The 18,918-nt window shown below is 42.2% G+C and overlaps 1 protein-coding gene across 1 annotated transcript; it reads left to right on the top strand.

The window, feature by feature from the left end:
* Positions 1 to 1,589: 1,589 nt before the first annotated feature.
* Positions 1,590 to 5,455, top strand: NDUFAF4 (NADH:ubiquinone oxidoreductase complex assembly factor 4). Its single transcript, XM_083832514.1, has 3 exons — positions 1,590 to 1,896; positions 2,148 to 2,245; positions 4,585 to 5,455. The coding sequence occupies exons 1-3, from the start codon at positions 1,605 to 1,607 to the stop codon at positions 4,879 to 4,881; spliced, it is 687 nt and encodes a 228-aa protein (XP_083688640.1). The 5' UTR covers positions 1,590 to 1,604; the 3' UTR covers positions 4,882 to 5,455.
* The last annotated feature ends 13,463 nt before the right edge of the window (positions 5,456 to 18,918 follow it).

The following is an 18,918-nucleotide window of genomic DNA, read 5'->3' as shown; positions in this document are numbered from 1 at the left end:
TCAGGGGAATGGGGGCTGTGTTGAAGCTATAGCATTTTGTCTCTGCTGCTCCTTCACGGTTACTCTCTGCACGTGGAGTCCCTCCCACGGGATGCCGTCCTTCCTGAACTGATCCTGTGGGGGCTTCCCACAGGCAGCAGCTCTCCAAGAACTGCTCCCACATGGCTCCGTACCAGGGATCCATCCCCCAGGAGCAAACTGCTCCAGCACGGGTCCCCCACGGGCGGCAGCTCCCCCCAGACCCCCTGCTCCTGCGTGGGCTCCTCTCCACGGGCTGCAGCTCCGGCCCGGGGCCTGCTCCTGCGGGGGCTCTCCATGGGCCGCAGCCTCCTCCAGGCCACATCCACCTGCTCCACCGGGGGCTCCTCCACGGGCTGCAGCGTGGAGATCTGCTCCGTGTGGGACCCATGGGCTGCAGGGGGACAGCCTGCTCCACCAGGGGCCTCTCCACAGGCCGCAGGGGAACTGCTGCTGCCTGCCTGGAGCACCTCCTGCCCTCCTGCTGCATTGGCCCTGGGGTCTGCAGGGCTCTTTCTCACTCCTCTCTCCCAGCTGCTCTGGCACAGCATTTTTGTTTCCTTTCTCAAATCTGCTCTCCCAGAGGCCCACCCAGCATTGCTCCCTGGCCTGGCTCTGGCCAGCAGCGGGTCCCTTTGGAGCCAGCTGGAGCTGGCTCTGCTCTGACTTGGGGCAGCTGCTGGGCTCTGCTCACAGAAGCCACCCCTGCAGCCTGCCTGCTATCAAACCCTTGCCATATGAGCCCAATACACATTAATGACTGATTAAGGGGAACAACATCCCTAAATACTTCCATGTTACTATTATTTAAGTAAAAACTTACAAAGAGAAAAAAAAAAAGAGAACAAGACTTTTTATATCAGTACAGCAGCTACTGGAACAGAAAGCAGGGGTGACAACTTACGTGAGGACACATGTTGAGTGCAACAGGTAGTGGCACATAGTGACACTGTGTATCTGGAAGCTAAAATGTACAGAAAACCACACAAACAGTGTTTATACATTGAATTGCCCTCTCAGCCTTGTTGTCAGGGTCACTGGGTCCATCTATAAGCCTGTACGTGATTAAGTACAGCTTTTTGCTGTAGATAACATGTACGTACCAGACCCAGACTTTCACTCCGGACTCACTGTGGTTTCTTACAAAACCTTATTGCTCATAACCCTGCTTATAAACCAAGCGAATACAATTAGAAAATAACGGATCTAAAAGCCACCTGTCGGCCAGCACCCCCTGCACCTCACCGCAACGATGGAAAAGAATTGAAAAGGCTGCGTGCAGCAAACCCTGGGCGAGCCTGCCACCTTGAGGACATCCCCCGGCAGAAACCCCACGGCCCCGGCTCTCAGCAGCGCCAGGCGAAGGCGCCGCCGAAGAGAAGCCCCAAAAAAATCCACAGGGGCACGGCAGGACCCAGCTGCCCCCCGCCGACATGGCGGTGGGCCAGCGTCCCGGGGCGCCGCCGAGAGGAAATAGCGCTGGCGGAAGGCACTGTTAAAGGAACACTGAATCACTTCTTTATTTGTTTATTTTTTATTTATTTTATTTATTTATTTATTTGGTTATAGTTGCCAGACATGAACCTATGACCCCACCGCAACCTTCCCGCGCACCGCCATTTGCCCTTCCTGCCCGGCCTCCCCGCCCGGCGGCTCCGGCGTCGCGCCAGCACTCTGCGCATGCGCGGCGCACCGCCCCCACCGCTGTGCGCATGCGCAGGGCCGTCCCGGCGGCGGCGGCGGCAGCGGCGATGGGCGGGCGGTTGGTCCGCGCGTTGCGGGCGTTCAACGTGGAGAGCCGGGCCCACCGCGAGATCAGCAAGGAGAAGCCCACGCCCGCGCCGCACCACCCCACTACCCGCCTGGACGCGCTGACCGGTGGGTGCCGGCCTCGCCGGGGCGGCCGGGCGAGGTGCTGGGGCCGCGGTGACATTGAGAGCGGGGCCGCGCGCGGGGCATGCCGGGAGTTGTAGTCGGCGGCTGTCGCGGGGGGCCGTTGCTACTGGCGGTTGCTAGGGGCGGTGAGAAAATGGCGGCCGCCGGGGCGGGAAGGGGAGGGGACGTCTCGGAGTTTTTCTCCCTTTCCTCACGTTTTTTTTTTTTTCTGCTCTTCTCCACGCTGCCTGTAGAGCACCCGGCGATACGCGAGAAAGTCTACAGCAAGGACGACAGGTTGCTCACCTTGTTGAAAGACGTTTATGTTGAGTCTAGAGATCCGCCGGGGCAGGTGAGCGCCGCTCTCCGTCGGAGGCGCGCGAGCATCAGCGTTGTGGTTTTCAAACTCAACGCAAATCCTATCAGACTTTTACTTTTCAAGACAAATGAGCATTTTTTCAAGATTTTTTTCAAGAAAAAACGCTCAGCTAGTGCCTAGATGCTACCCTTTTGTTAGATAAACATGATGTTTTCATTTCTCAGTTATATCCCAGTAGCATGGACTGACTTTGGGTCTTGAACATGTGTTAGGATATGGTTATTCAACCTACATGGTTCCTTTTCAACATCACATTGGTGTTTCGTTTTTCACTTAAGTTCCCACTGGTGCTTCTTCCAATGCAGAAGGGCAGCTGGCTATCCTTTCAGAAAGATGCAGTTTGCCAGAGATGTCCCGTAGATTTTTTAGAAGAAAACACATTGGGAATAATATGGAGGGATAGATGTGGTAGAGGATAAAGACATTAACGCTTTTCTGGAGTCTTTAACAGCTGATGTTAATGTTGTCTTATGCAGAGCCTTTTCCTTATGTGGCTTAGGAAGTGCCCTAGCTGGGTTTTTCTTTTATAGCCTTTGGACTGTACGCTCATCCGTTTCCTCATTGCCAACGGCTGCACTCTTTGACTTGGAAAACAAGGCATATGCCTTCCAGTAACATGCAGACGGGGGCTTAGTCTCCTCTCCACCTCGTTACGTTATGGCTTGTGGTTTTTACCTGTTGCATTACTGGACCATTTTATTCTAGCTCATCCATTTAGTAATAAAAGCTTTGTAATTGTCTAGCAATAAAACTTCTAAGTCTTTATGATATTCCACATCCAGAGTACCTTCTATTCAAAACTAAAATATCTTAAAATTCATTCACTCCTGTAGCTTCTGAGTAATCTCTTTGTTAATTTTCATAAAAGAGGTTAGTACGCTAATTTTGAAGTGCTGAAAGTCTAATTCCAGTATCTTTAAACACTTCCACTTGTAAGTCTCTCAGGAGAGAGATTTGAGGAAAAGACACAAGTGGAACAAATCTTAGTGCTTGGTTCTGCACCTACAGGTTGTTGCCACATAAGGCTTGCTCTTATGGTTTGTCTGTTTGAGGTTGTTAGGAGGAGCGTGATTAATATGTTAGCACTGAGGCTTGTGGGCAAAGCTTCATCCAAAAACTTTCTTCTTGTCCTGATTTTCTTCTAAAAACCTGGTGCATCATTTATATATAAAATAAATATTCGTATGTATATTTACATATATTTTATACATATATATTTTATGTGTATATATATATACTATATATATTTTTTGTATGTAATTATACATATATGTATATTTTGCATGTCAAGTTACATGGAAAATTACTATTTTTCAGTTCTGAAGTGGCAGATACCTGGAGATGCATCATTTTATTAAGACTTGAAAAATTGTTCATTATCTGAGTACAATTTTAGAAGGAAATAAAAAGAAAGGGAAGGTTGGTAGCATTGTCAAGCAGTCTGTGTAGTTTAGAAGCAGGCAGTTACAGGTGCTGCAGCATCCTCATCAGTTTTCTCAGCGTATGGGTTAGTACAATGTCTGGGGTAATTGGTGGACTCTGATAACTTTAAAAGCACTTTTCCTTAAGAAAGGTTTTCATTGTGCCTCTTTGCAGTGTCATTCACTGGTGAAGTCTTAATAAAAGGCAATATGGGGAAGGTAGAGTTGCTTTCTAAATAACTTGGAAAAGGAAATATGAAAGGACGTGAGAGAGGAGACCTTGTGTCTGAGTGCTGCAGTAGTCATGAGAATTAAATTGCATATGATGATGCAAAATAGTTTTCTCTTTGTCCAGCAAATCTTGTTCTTTAGACAGAGTAAAAGAGGTGATGTCTTTTAGTTGCAAAACTAAAATCCGAAAATGAAAGGGGAAGAGAGTATATGGAAGGGATTTCCATTGGTATCACAAGAAGGATACCGGTTTTTAGTGTGATTTTTTCCCTTCCTCTCCCCACCACCATGAATCGATACCAAATATTAGGTTATCTGCATTTACATCTAGCTACCAAAATGTGCAGTTTGACTTGTATGAAGGGCTGCTGAGTCTGTACAACACATAGACTGTAATGGATTATAGGTTTTCATAATGTGGGTTGGGGTTTGGCCCTCCTATATAGAATGGCTGTGCAACAACTGGCTATGATCCCTGTGATATTAAGAAGTGAGGGTGGCCAAGCATTTTAATGTTATTAAAATGTTTGCACTTTAATGCTGTAAAAATGGGGAAAGCTAATAGGAAATGCCATATTTAGGAAGATTGCTTGGCTGCTACAGTATACATAGTAAACAGAACTGCTGTTAAGCTCTCTTTGTTTTCCTTCCCACAATTAGGTAAAAGATGGAGGTGGTGAACATGTTCCATGTAAACAAGAGGAAAAGAGAATTACAAAACTGGGTCAATTTGAATATCTAGATATTAAGAAAGTTACCAAAGGCAAAATTTCCATTGTGGAGGCTCTGCTGCTTCTTAATAATCATAAACTTCATCCTAAGATATGGACTGCAGAGAAAATAGCAGCGGAATACAGTCTGGAACTGACGGAAGTCAACTCTCTTCTGGAATTCTTCATTCCTTTTACTATGCAGGAATTTCCTAAAGAAACAAGAAAAGCTATAAAACCAACATAAAAATAATTACCAAAACCTTGTGTGATCTTACTTGTGTCTTGGTTTTACTCATGAGCATATTTGGTGTCTGAAAAGAGTTGGTAACATGTCATCCAACAAGGCTGCTTTCTTATACTAAGAAGAAGTATTCAAGCAAGTCCATTCTGTATTTTATGGCTTCAGATAAATGCAGCAATTATAGGATACGGTTTGTAAAGCAGAGTTTAATTGCTAAGTTGTGTGATAGCCTGTCACATGATTCTGATTATCACATTCATATGTTATCAATTCAGTTGAAATATATAAGTACTGTTTAGAAATTTAACTTAAGCAAACCACAACAACAAAAAAAAACAGATCACCCTTCTTAACAGAATTCCTGGCCTTCAGCTAAATCAGTGCTCTGTGTGTATTATCTTTGTAGTTCGTGTTAAAATGTTCTTTAAAGGACTTACTCTCAAGACGTTTGCATGTACAAGCAGCTGTATTTATTTCATATAAAAGCTGAATATTATTTATACTTTACAAAGAGGGTTAACCAGAAGAAGATTTGGGAAATTCATCTGTGTTGAAATAAAAAGAAGGTGAATAGCAAGGCCTCTTCTTGATGCTGGAACAGCAACAGCTGGTTGATGTGTACCTACTTTTCCATTCCATTCTGATTTAGCTTGAATATCTGTACCTCCCCAGGTACTGTCTGTTGGCCAGGGAGTTCGTAAAGAGTGAAGATCTGGTATCACAGCAGTCTGTAGCACCTGCTATATGAGAAGTAATGGCTTGTGTAATTAATAGGTACCAATTAAATGCAATTGCATCTACTAATTGGACCCACTTATGGAAGATCTATTAATGTCTACCTGTTATGTTATAATAGCCCTTTTTCGCCTGTGGAGGCCTGTGATTTATCCAAATGCAGGCTTAGGTCGGTCTGTGTTTACTGATGATAAATTTTCCACGTTCCCACATCAAACAGCGTCCTTTACCATTGTTAGTAAAGGCAGTCGCAAACTGAAGTAACCTTGATACTGGGGCTGTCTGGGACTGTGTAGATAAGAAGTTGTGCACTGACACTGAGTACTGACTAGTGAAAATAGGTTCATGTTGTCCAGTCACCCTAGAAAAGGAGGGGGGAGGGACCATTGGAATTTATGTTTAAAGTGCATTATGGTTGCCTTTCTTTAAAAATACATGTTAATTTTATGTAATATCCTAAATGTTCCTAATGCCCATCACGAAAGGAGGTAAATGTAACTGCAGTGTAACTTCCTTTTCAACAACTCTGCCAAGTCTTCGGCTTCTGACTGGTAATTATCTTGCCAAGATCATCACCTTTGCGATTTCACAGCAAGATTCTTGCCACTTCTCTGTGATGGAACAAGGTATTACAGTATAGTTTACAACAGTGTATTCAAGGTTTTACTTTATTCACTTCTAAAATACATATCGCTGTACGCTAGTGAAAGATTATGTAAAAATGCTAATTTATTAGTCTTTGGATGTGTGGATTGGTGATGGCCTTGTTGCTCTCCCTGTAACTTAATAGGGACAGAGCTGCACTGAAACTAACGTGCCTTCTGAGTGATAAATCACATTTTTACTTATTTTCCACAAAATACCCGTTTATATTTTAACAAAAATACTTTGTGTAGTGTTTGACTTCTTCCTGGTGTAGCATTTAAGGTAGTAATCAGAACAACTGTGGAATGCATTTGGTACATACGCTTTGTTATTGCTGGAAACCCCGTGGTTTCCTTCTTTAAAAATGCATCTTAGGTATTAGTGTCGATTGCAAACTTCCAAACAATCAGCAGTAGAAACCGGTTAACCATGCCCCTTGACTGACTCGGTACCTATTCTGTTATTTTCTTTAAACTTTTTTTTGACCATGTCCCTTTCCCATGGCTGTTTGGCTCTCAGCTTTAGGAAGAGGTGTTTTTCAAGCAAACGTTTTCAAGAGATAATTACCAGGGAATTTGTGGGAAACTGCCATACAGGTTTCTGGGAATCTTACATGGAAAATTTTTCATGCGTCATTGCCATACATGTGGTGTGCCAAATTTAAAATGTTTTTGTCCACCATATAGAATTACTAAATTTGGTAAGGAACAACCTGCACCACTCTTAACTGCAGAAGTAATGTAAAATGTATAGTAAACATCTCCCTTACAGGCTTACAAAACTAATACTTAATTTCTAGCAGGAATGACACATAGTTAACAAGCTTCTTAATATGTGGCAGTATTGCACCCGTTTTCCAAAGTGTTTGGAAAGGTTTGTCACTGAGTAAAGCTAGGAACTTCTTAGGAACTGAGAACATCTGAGTACACATGACAGGCAGAGCCTCATTTGGAAAGGAGGGTTGAATTCCTGGTGAAGTGTAAAAATGAATGTCCACAGGGGAAGTTCCAGCAGATAGTTTGGCTTCCAGGCTTAAATTTTCCCAAAAATGTCTATTCGGGGGGACACTATTTGATCACTTAATCTGTGTTTTCTGGGACATGAGTCAATTTGGTACACCTTTTCCTCTAGCTTCATTCTGTAATGAAGTCTGTATTTCCAGTTTTCTCCAGCCAGTCTTGGCCTGTTACTGTGAAGACTGCGCAGCTGCAGTTTGCTTTTTCACTAGCTCATGGACAAATGTAGGTTGTATTCTGCCCTCACAGTCACAACAACCTGTTTTATTTCAGCAGAGTGGTATCTTGATTTTAAGGAGAAGCACGTCTGCAGAGGTAAAGATGAGAGGACTGAGCAAATGTTTTGTTCTGGAGAACTTATGAATAGGAGAAATTTTCAAAAGGGATGTAGCTTTTCATACATTTTCAGAATTTGTCCTCAGATATTTTAAAATAAATAGAATCATAGAATATCCCGAGTTGGAAGGGACCTACAAGGATTGTTGAGTCCAACTCCTGGGTCCCCAACAGACCACTTAAAAAATCAGACCATGTATCTGAGCGCATTGTCCAGATGCTTCATGTCTGTGTTCTTTTACCTTCACGGTTCAGTACAAACAAATAGTCTTGTGCTATCTCACTGCGTATGGATAGTAGCTAGGTTCTTGCAGTCTGATGCTGGGATAGCAAGATGAGGGTTCTAAGGCAGGAAAGAGGTTTAACTGCTTTCAGTGCAGTTCATAGAAGCATAAAATGGTTTGGGTTGGAAGGGACCTTAAAGATACCTAATTCCAACCCCCTGCCATGGGCAGGGACACCTCCCACCAGCCCAGGTTGCCCAAAGCCCCATCCAGCCTGGCCTTGAGCACCTCCAGGGATGGGGCATCCACAGCTGCTCTGGGCAACCTGTGCCAGGGCCTCACCACCCTCATAGTAATGAATTTCTTTTGCATATCTAATCTAAATCTCCCCTCTTTTAGTTTAAAACCGTTGCCCTTTGTCCTATCCCTCCACTCCCTGACAAAGAGTCCCTCCCAGCTTTCCTGTAGGCCCCCTCTGAGTACTGGAAGGCCTCAATGAGGTCTCCCCAGAGCCTTCTCTTCTCCAGGCTGAACATCCCCAACTCCCTCAGCTTGTCTTCATAGCAGAGGTGCTCTAGCTCCTCTTGGCCCTCCAGCTCCTCATGGCCCTCCTCTGGACTCATTCTAATATGTCCATGTCCTTGTGCTGGGGGCCCCAGAGCTGAATGCAGTGGGTGAGAATTGCTCACCCACTGTGCTGTGGGAGCTCATGTGCTTCTGTGTAGTGGAACAGGGTTTAGTGTGCCTGCTGCCAGAAAGAGGATTTCAGATATAAATCCACAAAGGTCATTCCAATACTGTTGTGCAAGATCACCTTTGGGTATGGGCTACTTCAATTGCTGAAGAATAAGATTGCAGCTAGGGAGGTGGCAGTGGGCTCACCTGTGTGTAGGAGGCTCACTGGGGCCTCCTGACAAGAGCAGTGCTGATGTGTAACACAAGAGAGAAGAAACGGGAAGGGACAAGGGGCAGAGTAGACTCCTTAGCCATCTCCTGTGAGGATTTCTTGCCCAGAAGTGGAAAAGGCATGGTGTTTTGTAGGACTGAGGCCCTGTGGCTAGAGGCACTGGTGCTCAGGGGCAGCCACACCTGTGAGCAGGGTTGACCTAGGGAACAGGGAGTCCACCTCTTCTGGTGAGCCACAAGTGGCGCTGGTGCAAGCCAGGCTTACTCCTGCCAGAGGTTTCTGTAGTCAGAACCATGAATGTGAAGTGGCAGCTGGGAGCCCTGTGTATGTGGGAGAGGTCTGGTAGAAGGAAAGCAGCATGGCGACATGCATGCAGCTGGGAACGCTGAGCTGATGGCAATTGACTGTGCTGGCAGGGAGAAAAAGAGGTAAAGGTGGGGTCTTCAGAGCATTTTCTCTGAAAGTATGGCCTACTATTAATTGCACAGGACTTTGTTCCCAGGAGAACAGCTACAGTGCAGCTTGTGATTCCAGCAGCCCTGACTCAGCCAGGCCAGGTGCCGGCTGGGCTCCAAGCCCGCATGGCCAGAGTCGTGCTGCGGGGCTGAGGTGCAACACATGTGGGTCAGGCAGGAGCCAGAGGATGCGTGTGTGTCACCCTCGGTCACCTTCTGCCCTGGTCCCTCGTGCTGGCAGCACAGCTGTGTGGCCTGAGGGATGCCATGGGCTGGGTGGTGAGGTCTCTCCTCTTAAAGTGGGGAGGTGGGTTTGAGTCCCCTTATTTAAAACCGAGAAATGGTCTTTTTCCTTTGTCTGCATCGGTTGCTATCCCTTGGTTGGATCCAGCATACATTCACCTTACTTTTATTACCAGCCATGTCCACAGGGGGGAAAAAAGTTATTAAAATCACGTATATACTTGTGTTCACAGTCTAAGGCCAAAAAGCTGAGTATGCAGAGGTACCAAAAGGCCTCTGTGAATTTTTCAAGTACATTAACCAAAAGTTCTTTGATTTGGGGTGGGAAAAGTTTATTAAAAAGAAAAAAATCTTTAATAAAATATTTTTATGTGACGGTATGAGATGTCATTTATTGCTAAGAATAGTTCAAACTGAATGCAAAATATGTTGTTCAAAGTTATTTGTCTCTTTACCAAATAATGGGGATTTTATTTTTTTAATTTTATTTTATTTTTTTGCCTTGGTTGACCTCAAAAACAAATGTCCCAGCCTGGTTGCTACTATTCCCATCCTTACCTGATCCAGTCCTCCCACTCTCTCCCTGCCACTTTGTTTGTTGCTGGGACCATCTGGCAAGCCTCTAGTCCTGTGTCACAGATCTGCAATTAACTGTGTACAATGAGCGAGCCTGATTTACTGTGTACCTAAAGCTACAGGGAAATTGGAATAAATAGAAAGCAAGTGCATTGAATAGCGATGAATCAAAGCAAAGCAGGCTACTGAAGGTGTCTTTAGGAAGAAATAATGCCACTCAATTGGCTTTGCTCCTCCACAGAGGAAGAAAGTGAGAATAAATTTCATATTGTATTCTGCATTTCTCAATTAGCTGTCACCAGTTAAAGATTTCCTGTGTGGGAACAAATTCACTGTTGTCGTCACTTAAAGATAAATTCTATCAGCTCATTTCTGCACATGTGGTACTTTAATATTAAACTTATTTTTATATTGTAAAATTCTCATTAATGTAGGAATTTGAAAAATAGAGCTGTTTCTCTTGTGACTCTCTTAATAGGTTGATTGGCATTTAATCGTGGTTTCTTAGCCCTTTTGAAAACAATACACTAATTTGCACATTTTAAATAAAAATTATTTGAATTTTATTGTGGACACAGTTGTAATTAAAAGCTGAGGAGATGCAACTAAAAGCAAGTCTGTTGTTTCCATGAATAACATAAATATCTACTTGTAATGCATAGGTTCAATGACATAAATGATTCTCTAGCCTTCAAAAAGCAGTGAAACTACAATGTTTCTGAGAGACCCTAGGGGAAAAAAATAAAACAAAACCACAGTTTTACTGAGTTTGCTGCATACTGAAAAAATACTTTTGAGAAATATGAATTTCTCCCTTTGTCTTAACTGCTAGCTACTTCTGTCTAAATCTAGGTAAAGGCAAAATGCAGAATATGATATTGGTATAAATAAATTACATAACGCGTTTGACATACTATTGTACCTTTGTGTCTTGAATTTAACCTGGACCTCTGTGGCAATTCTGCCCCCCACCCCCCCTTTTTTTTTCTTTAATTTTTTTTGCAGAATATGAAAGGCCTTTCTTAAAATCCTCTTTTTTCCTTGATGGAACAGTAGCACCTCCTTTGCCATCCCCTGCACAGATCATCTTGGCTTCCAGGAAGGGGGAGGAATACAGTAGACAAATAGATCCAAATGCCAGGTTGAAGAATGTCATGAAGGATTTTCAAACGCTATGTCCTCTCTGCACAGGGCACTTAGCACAGGTATGTGGCATTTGTACAGTCTTGATCAAAGCTTTGTTTCAAGTGGAAGAGAACTTGAATCTGAGCTAACTTCACACACTGCTGGCGTCAAGTTATTTCTGTGATAAGGAAAAGTGATTACTTAAGAGATAAAAATCCAGGTTGCATTCCAATTGGTCAAACTGTTTCTATGGTTGCAGAGTGGTATCTGAAGATTCAGCTGAAAGTGTGGCTTAAAGATGAGAAAACAGCTTATCTGTTGCATCCCTTCACTACATATGCTAGGCAAAAATGGAGCTCCAGGCTGCAGAGGAGATACAGGCAGGTAGTTTTGTTACTGAATCTTTGTAGATAACCCCTCTCCCCACATAAAACTTTCTGAAAGCCTGGCCAAGTCCATTTTCACTGCAGCTGGCCAATTTTATTTTTTTTTTTAAATGCTATTAGCTAAGAAAGCTTTGAAGTACCCCCAGGGATTTACTAGAATATCATGAGACTGTTTGGGGGTGCTCAGGGGACCTGAAAATGCATCATTTGGGAAGATGACTTTCCAGTATGCACCTACATATAAATAGAAAACAAGAGTAGTATTTGTTTTAGCTATGTTCGGCAAGGACACTTTACCCCATAGCTTTTAGGTAAGTCATCACACAAAGCAAGACCTAATTTGCTGCTATGTTTTTTCTTTGTTTTACCATTAGGAATGATATATATATATTTTTCTTTTTCCTGACATCTGTTAGCAGCAGGGTAGAAATAAATAAATAAATAAAAAGGTATAATTTGAAAAATTAACCTTAACTTTTCCTGGGCACGCTTTTTTACTTAAGCATCGTTGGCCATGCTACAATAACATTTTTATTTTAGAGAGGCTATTTTTTATTTGACTTATAAAAGTGCAGATCGTTAGCAGCATCTGTAATGCATGTAGTACTCTCAGAGCTCGTCCTTAGTCAATTAAGGTTATACAGAGCCGATTGTACCGGAATAATGAGTACTGGATTCTTATTCATGTGCAGGAGCAGGGCGACATAGCTCTAATAGGGGCTGAGCAACCTCCATGAAAGTCAAGTGTAGTTAGCCATTTGGGTATTTGGGATCATGGGGATGGGGAAGGATTTTAGTGGAAGGAGAACTGAGCATTTCATTTGGGAAAGAAGCAGACCATTTGCTACATCAAAGAGTTGGGTGCCATGTAAGCAGTCTTGAATCCATAGAATCACAGAGTAACTTATTTAGATTGTAAGGAAATAACATGTTGTGTGCAGACAAGCTTTGTACGCTCCCAGGGCTGGAAACTGCACATCTTGGGCAACCCCTTCCAGTCCTTAGCTATTGCCATGGGAAAGATCATTTCCTTATGTCTAGGCAAAATTTCCCCTGTTGCAACTTGTGGCCCTTAACTCTTGTTGTTCTGCTGTATGCAGCTGGGAAGGGTGACTCCATGTTTCCTATAACCTGCCAAATTTCTCACAACATCACCAGAACATTACAAATTCTGGGGAAAGCAACTTCTGTTTACCTGTGCTTTACTCCTCTGCTTGGAACATCATTCTTCCTATTCCTGCTCCTACCTGGAGTACACTCTGTTACCTCGTCTGCAAGAAGTGAGTGGAGAGGAAAGGTACTAAAATACGGCTTAAAGGACAAAGGAATCATTCAACAGAATGCAAATATACAATTTAAGGGTTATTCCCAAAATTGTAATAGCATAATTCTTCTTCCTGCCACCTTGTGTGTTTTCTCTGTATCTCCTTCATACCGGGAAATGTAAAAGCACAAGCCAGGCTTCTGGGCAGGAGAACAGGGAAATAAGAGTGAAAATCCAAACAAAATTTTGTGTGTGTGTTTTCTCTGTGGTTTACCCATAGAAGTAACATTGCCTTATTTTATTTAATCAACAGTAATATAGAACATTTGCATGTAAACTCACAGCTGCTCCTCTTCCCCTAGCAATTTCTCTGTAGTAATGTTTTCTGGTAATAAGGTTACAGAATTCACATTACAGTCAGAGCACTCTATGAAAGGGATTGCTTCCATTTGTTACACACGTAAAAGATTAGTAGTTGTTACTCATTTTCTAAGGCCCCAAACTTTATAAAATAGTTGGGAGCAAGTCTGTTATTGATCAGCTTTCTGATTTATTTTGCTTTGATTCTGTGCTTTGATGGTATTGATACATAGGCACAAGTGAGCTGGTATTTTACTTTCATGTCTCCCATGTTTTCATAAAGGCAGCACACAAAAACTTGCTATCAATTTCTTCACACCTCAGGTCTGCATCAGATGTCAGAAGAAACATATGTGATGCCTGACATCTCCATTTTTTTTTTGATCAGTGCTGTAGCAACACACACCACATTGTTTTAATAACATCACTTAATTCACCCCAGAAGTCACAGAATCACAAAATGGTTCAGGTTGGCAGGGATCTCTGGAGGTCACCCACTCCAACCCCCTGCTCATGCAGGGTCATCTAGCACAGGCTGCCCAGGACCATGTCCAGGTGACTTTTGAAGATCTCCAAGGAGGGAAACTCCACAACCTCTCTGGTCAACCTGTGCCAGTGCTCCATTACCCACAGAGCAAAGAAGTGCTTCCTGAAATTCAGAGGGAACCTGCTGTGCTCCAGTTTGACTCCGTGTTCCAAGAAGACTGTCTGATGGCTCTGTGGCATGTACACATCTGTCTTTGTGGTAAGTGCTTACCTTAAGTTCAGGTCAGAGAAAATTCTGTCCGGCTGCAAGAGGACGGGGGAATGGGAAATCTCATGCACCAGTGCAGGGGGCATGGCTACCCTCACTGGGGGAATGGAGCAGGGTAGACCTTCAGGTCCTGGTCCCACGGACTATATGTGAATATTTATATGCATAAATAGTCATAAATAAAATAGTCATAAGTAGTTCCCACTGACTGAAATGCCTCATGGGATTAAACATACGAACAGTCAGGTATTAAGCTTAGTTCTGAGGCTTCTGTGCATTTCTCAGAAGTAAGGCTACTTCAGTTAAGACTCTAATGTTCGCTTTTTTTTTTTTGTCTGAGGGATGAGAAACATTGAAATACTCTTCTATGAAAGTGTGAAATGGCACCCTGTGAGTAGTAAAAGGCATGATAATGCTCTAATCATCTGACCATGCGAGAACACTCTTAAAATATAGATGATCATAATAAATTCAATTAGTCTAGCACCTTAGAGACTCTCCTTTAACACACAGTGATACAGTATTATGCTGCCTTACAAAACCTCTGACACTACATCCTGAGTCATTAAATGACGGTGTAAAAAGAGAAAAAAGCCTATATTGCTTATAGACAAATATGCAGTATCTCTGCACTACGGAAATACAGACACACACGCAATGTTATCATTCTAGTACTAGGGTAATAGCTTAGACTTGGGAGTAGCCTAAGGTTGCTCAAGTGTGCAAAATGCGCAAAATTGTGCACGTTTGTAAAAGAGGTCGTATTCCTCTTAACTTTCTTATTGCAACATTTGAAGAGTCTTGCTTCCTCTGGATCACTCACTGCTGCTGGTTCTCCTGCATGGCTCAGCTGGATCCCAGGTCAATACAAAATTGTTACTCCTGCCTGCAGAGAGGAAGGCATCAGCGTGTGAGATGAAAGTCAGCTTGTTTAACTGTGTGGTGCTTAGCTGCTGGCTGGGTTAAACCACAACAAACATGTACCATCAACAACTAGAAAGCGGCAATATTTTATCTCTTTTCACTCTCATTGTAATAAATAAAATGGATCCTTCTCCAGACTTGCCATGTAGGGTAGATATCAAAGATTTGTATAATATTGTTCAGTGTTTAGAAAATATTTAATCATCACTGTAGACTACAATTTGCATTATTCCCATTTTTCATGCCAACACGATTTGTATGGCAGCCAATGTATGCTAATTAGAGAATTTCCCTCATTAATTTTTGTCAGTGCATTGCCCTAACATGACTTAAAATGTACAGCTTAATGTATTATATGTATTAAAATTGCTTCTACTTTCAATGTATACCAGGGAGTAATTTGCTACTAACAGCAAGTGTTTACAACAATTTTTAAATGCACATATTCTAATTAAAGTGAACATCCAACATGTTGGCCAAAGATGAGTCATATTTCACAACAGCTCTACAGGGAAGGAGATCCGAGTTCTGTATTCTCTCAAAGCAATGGCCATGAGAATGAATTGGTTTTTTTTGTTTGTTTGTTTTTTTGCATGAAATGTGTTTTTGCACTGCTTATTGCACGCCTAAAAGATGGATCAGTGAACATGAAAGTACAAAGACTGGGCATGTGCGTCAGGCATGGGACAAGGAAGGCAGCTGCAGTGGAGGGCTATTTGAAAACTTGGCTGATTAGTTTTTGTTGCTAAGCACAAAGCCTACTCTGTGTGCATTTTTATCCCTCAGGAACAAGGTACCAGCATATGCCACCCTTGTTACCATGGTTTCCCTCCAGTCACAGTGCCCTCTCAGAAAAGCAACAAGTTTAGGTTTATATTCAATACCTATATTCCTTAGGTATCTTTAAAGCAGAACTTCAGCTTGAGTATCTATGGACAGGTCGTCAGGATTTGGCTCAAATGGGACATGCACTTCCCTAGACCTAAAAAATTCTCTCACCCTGGCGAGGTTGGAAAATAGATATTGCCACCAAGACGGCTTTTGCCAAAGAGCGTTGGATGGTGTGCAATGGACCTTTTGGAAACCACAGGTTGTGATGCAGAATACATATGGAAAGAAGTAAAACACAGAAGGGGTTAACGCTGTCTGAACACCAGCCAGTATTCTCGGTTTTGAACTTTCAGCCTTTTCCTGCAGCCACGGTTCTCTCAGAGTCTGATGAACAAAGGTAGCAGAAGCCGTTCCTTAGGTAGCAAATCATGTGCGAAATGACATATGAAATATGCTAAGACAGATGAGATAACCTATTTTTAAATGTGCATGTTGAAACAACCTGGAATGAAATAATTAGTAGTAAAAAAGTTGATTTTGGCAGGCTTCAGAGTCAGATCACAATCACTGCCCAAACCTCTTTGTGATTTTCTGACCCATCGCCATTTCTGACTTCCTACGTATCCTAAAATACTCGTGAAATTAGGTGCCAGTAACACCTGTCACTAAAAACTGTTAGGAAAGGCACTCCCTGCCCTAACTGTCCGCCTCTCTCCCACCTCTATAGTAGACGAGAGCTGTGGTAAATCTGTAGTAAATAACCATTGGAAAATGTTGACAGGTTAATTGGGCTTATAACTGCGAAGGCAATGAGACATTTCTGCAACTGTTTAGATCAGCTTTGTCAGAAGTAAGTCTGTTGCAACAGCTACACATTTAATTCTACAAAGAACACATGGAGAATAAATCAACTTTCAGGCTTGAATTACAGTGCAGAAAGGATAATTACCGTAGCAGAACATGTACTTAGAAACAAAAACCTTTTGTGGTGCACAAACACCTGGAATGGAATTACACTGAAAATTAATGTTGAGTGTCCAATCAATATAAAATGGGAATATTGAATAAAATAGTTATACCAGCCAGAGCTATGAGAATTTATATTCTCAGTGGGAATGGAGAAGAGCAGTGCTTGAACAGACTTCCAGAATGCATTGAGGTGATGCTGATGGTTCATAAGCATCCATTTGTTCCCCAAAGCCAAGGAGTAATTGTGGAGGTGCTTGCATCTGTTTGTTCTCCAGTCCCCATGCACCTGGCAGTGGATTACATGGACACGCAGTCCAGAAGGCCTGCTTCAGTCGTATAAAGCAGAGACACTTAGAGTGATTAAAAGCTACATCAGAAACCTCAGATGAGCTTTGAGATCTGGCCTGCTAGGGCTGAGCTGTTTTACATAACAGCCCTGCACCAAATTTTGCCAATTTTTGTGTTCAGCTAAGTACAACTTGACAATTTGTTTGTCCCTGCAATGCGCATTCCCAGATGTTACAAACCTGTCCCTGGTTTAAAACCTAGTGATATGTATGCTAATGGAAATGTATACAGCATTTCAAGTCTATCCAAGTAAAGTAAACTCAGGTGGGTAATGTGGTAAGTTACCGAATTTTACAAAATTTTACCTATTATAAAACCTCGGTTTCCTTGTTCACTGTGCCACAGACATTAACCAAGGGTACTCTGGAACAAAGGACGTACATTTGAAAAAACAACATCTTCATTTTGGAGTCATCTGATCTGTGTGAGATTTGTTGCAGTTTTCTTGGACTTCGGAGTTGAGGCTATAACACAATCTAAGATTTTTCTCATCTACAAGAAATGGCTATAAAGGGGTAGCAATTACAATATCATCAGTCCCAAGCATACAGAAGTCTTGTGTCTCAGTTAGCAAGAATCATACTACTGCCCGAGCATCAGGGAATTTGTAAAGAAATATGGGGTTCATGGGCTTTATTTGATTTAGAATTACTGAACCCTTGCTGCAGACTTTTAATCTTTTCTCTGCAATCATAAGGCTTAGAAACTTTCATTAAAAAAAGCAAGCAAGCAAGCTTTTCACCCACTAACAGGACTGAAGGAATTAAAACTTCTTTTTGGGAGGAAAAAATAATAACATAATTCTTCTCTCCGAGAAAAAAAATAGGCAAGCTAATGTAAAATCAGTAATATCTTAATCAGATATTGAGATTTTAGTTTGGAGGTTTTCCCACATATCATTAGTCATTTTCTTCAGCATTTGTTTCTTATCATTTTCTTAAAAGAGGAAAACAGACGATAGCTCATGTATTCTGCCTGTAAATGGAATGATACCTCAGACATCCAGAACCTACACTGCCGATTTACTGCATACAGCGTATTATAGTTGACAGAGAATAATTACAATTTTTCTACTCAAGAAGAGATTGCTTTTTAGAGATGCATGAAATAATCCTGTATACCATCTGCATATCACTTTGGATTACCACTAAGTAAAAGTATTATATAAATCTGCAGTGTTGTTTTTTGCTAGAAAAAGCCCTCAATAGATTACCAAAGGACAGTTTGATCATAAACTAAATGATCTTTATTTACTTTAATTTATTCCAGAGCAAATGATGTCTTTCAACAGTTTATGGGTATTCTCAGTTCCTCCTTTATCCTTATTTTTGTATTTCAGATAATTTTAGACATGACCACACTTATGATCTAATGTGATCTAAAACCAAGTGACGTAATGCTTCCTTAAATTCCCACTTCCTTGAAATAGAAAGCAAGCTTAATGAAAGGAAAAAAAACAATCATACAACCAAAAAAAAAAAAAGCAAGCAAACCCACAACTGATGAAATAATTCCAAGTGAGAAAAAATCCTGCATAATCCTTAAAAAATCACCATGATGGTTTACATGATGGTTTATTATCTCCTAGAATGACCATTTGCAGTAAACTTTTGATCATTTCTCGTCTCTTCTTTTACTGGATTTTACTGTACTGAAAACCAAGTGTAGGAGTATCTATCATAAAACATCATCTCAGCAACATGTATGCAGACAAACGCATACAGTATTCCTCTAACACATGTTGAAGGAGGACAGGAAATACCTCTAGAAAGACAATTATCAGGAAAATGATAGGCCTGGACAGAATGCAAACTACTCCAAAGGAGATGTTCCAGCGGCTCTAGCATGGATCCTGCCCTGCTCCTTCTGCTGAGGAAAGACACCCTGGAGGCGTCAGAAGTCATTTTGTGTTTGTACCCTGCAGACTGCTCAGAGCCGGGCT

The sequence above is a fragment of the Anser anser genome (genome assembly GCF_964211835.1).
Source record: "Anser anser genome assembly, chromosome: 3".
NCBI classification, from domain to species: Eukaryota; Metazoa; Chordata; class Aves; order Anseriformes; family Anatidae; genus Anser; species Anser anser.
The sequence above is the reverse complement of the archived record's forward strand: the minus strand, read 5'-3'. Positions and strand labels throughout refer to the sequence as shown.

Excerpts from the sequence above, each read along its gene's own strand:
- NDUFAF4 (XM_083832514.1), top strand. The coding sequence starts at position 1,605 with ATGACCCCACCGCAACCTTCCCGCGCACCGCCATTTGCCCTTCCTGCC. Across the intron at positions 1,897-2,147 it reads CCGCCTGGACGCGCTGACCG|AGCACCCGGCGATACGCGAG; the intron begins GTGGGTGCCGGC and ends CGCTGCCTGTAG. Across the intron at positions 2,246-4,584 it reads CTAGAGATCCGCCGGGGCAG|GTAAAAGATGGAGGTGGTGA; the intron begins GTGAGCGCCGCT and ends TCCCACAATTAG.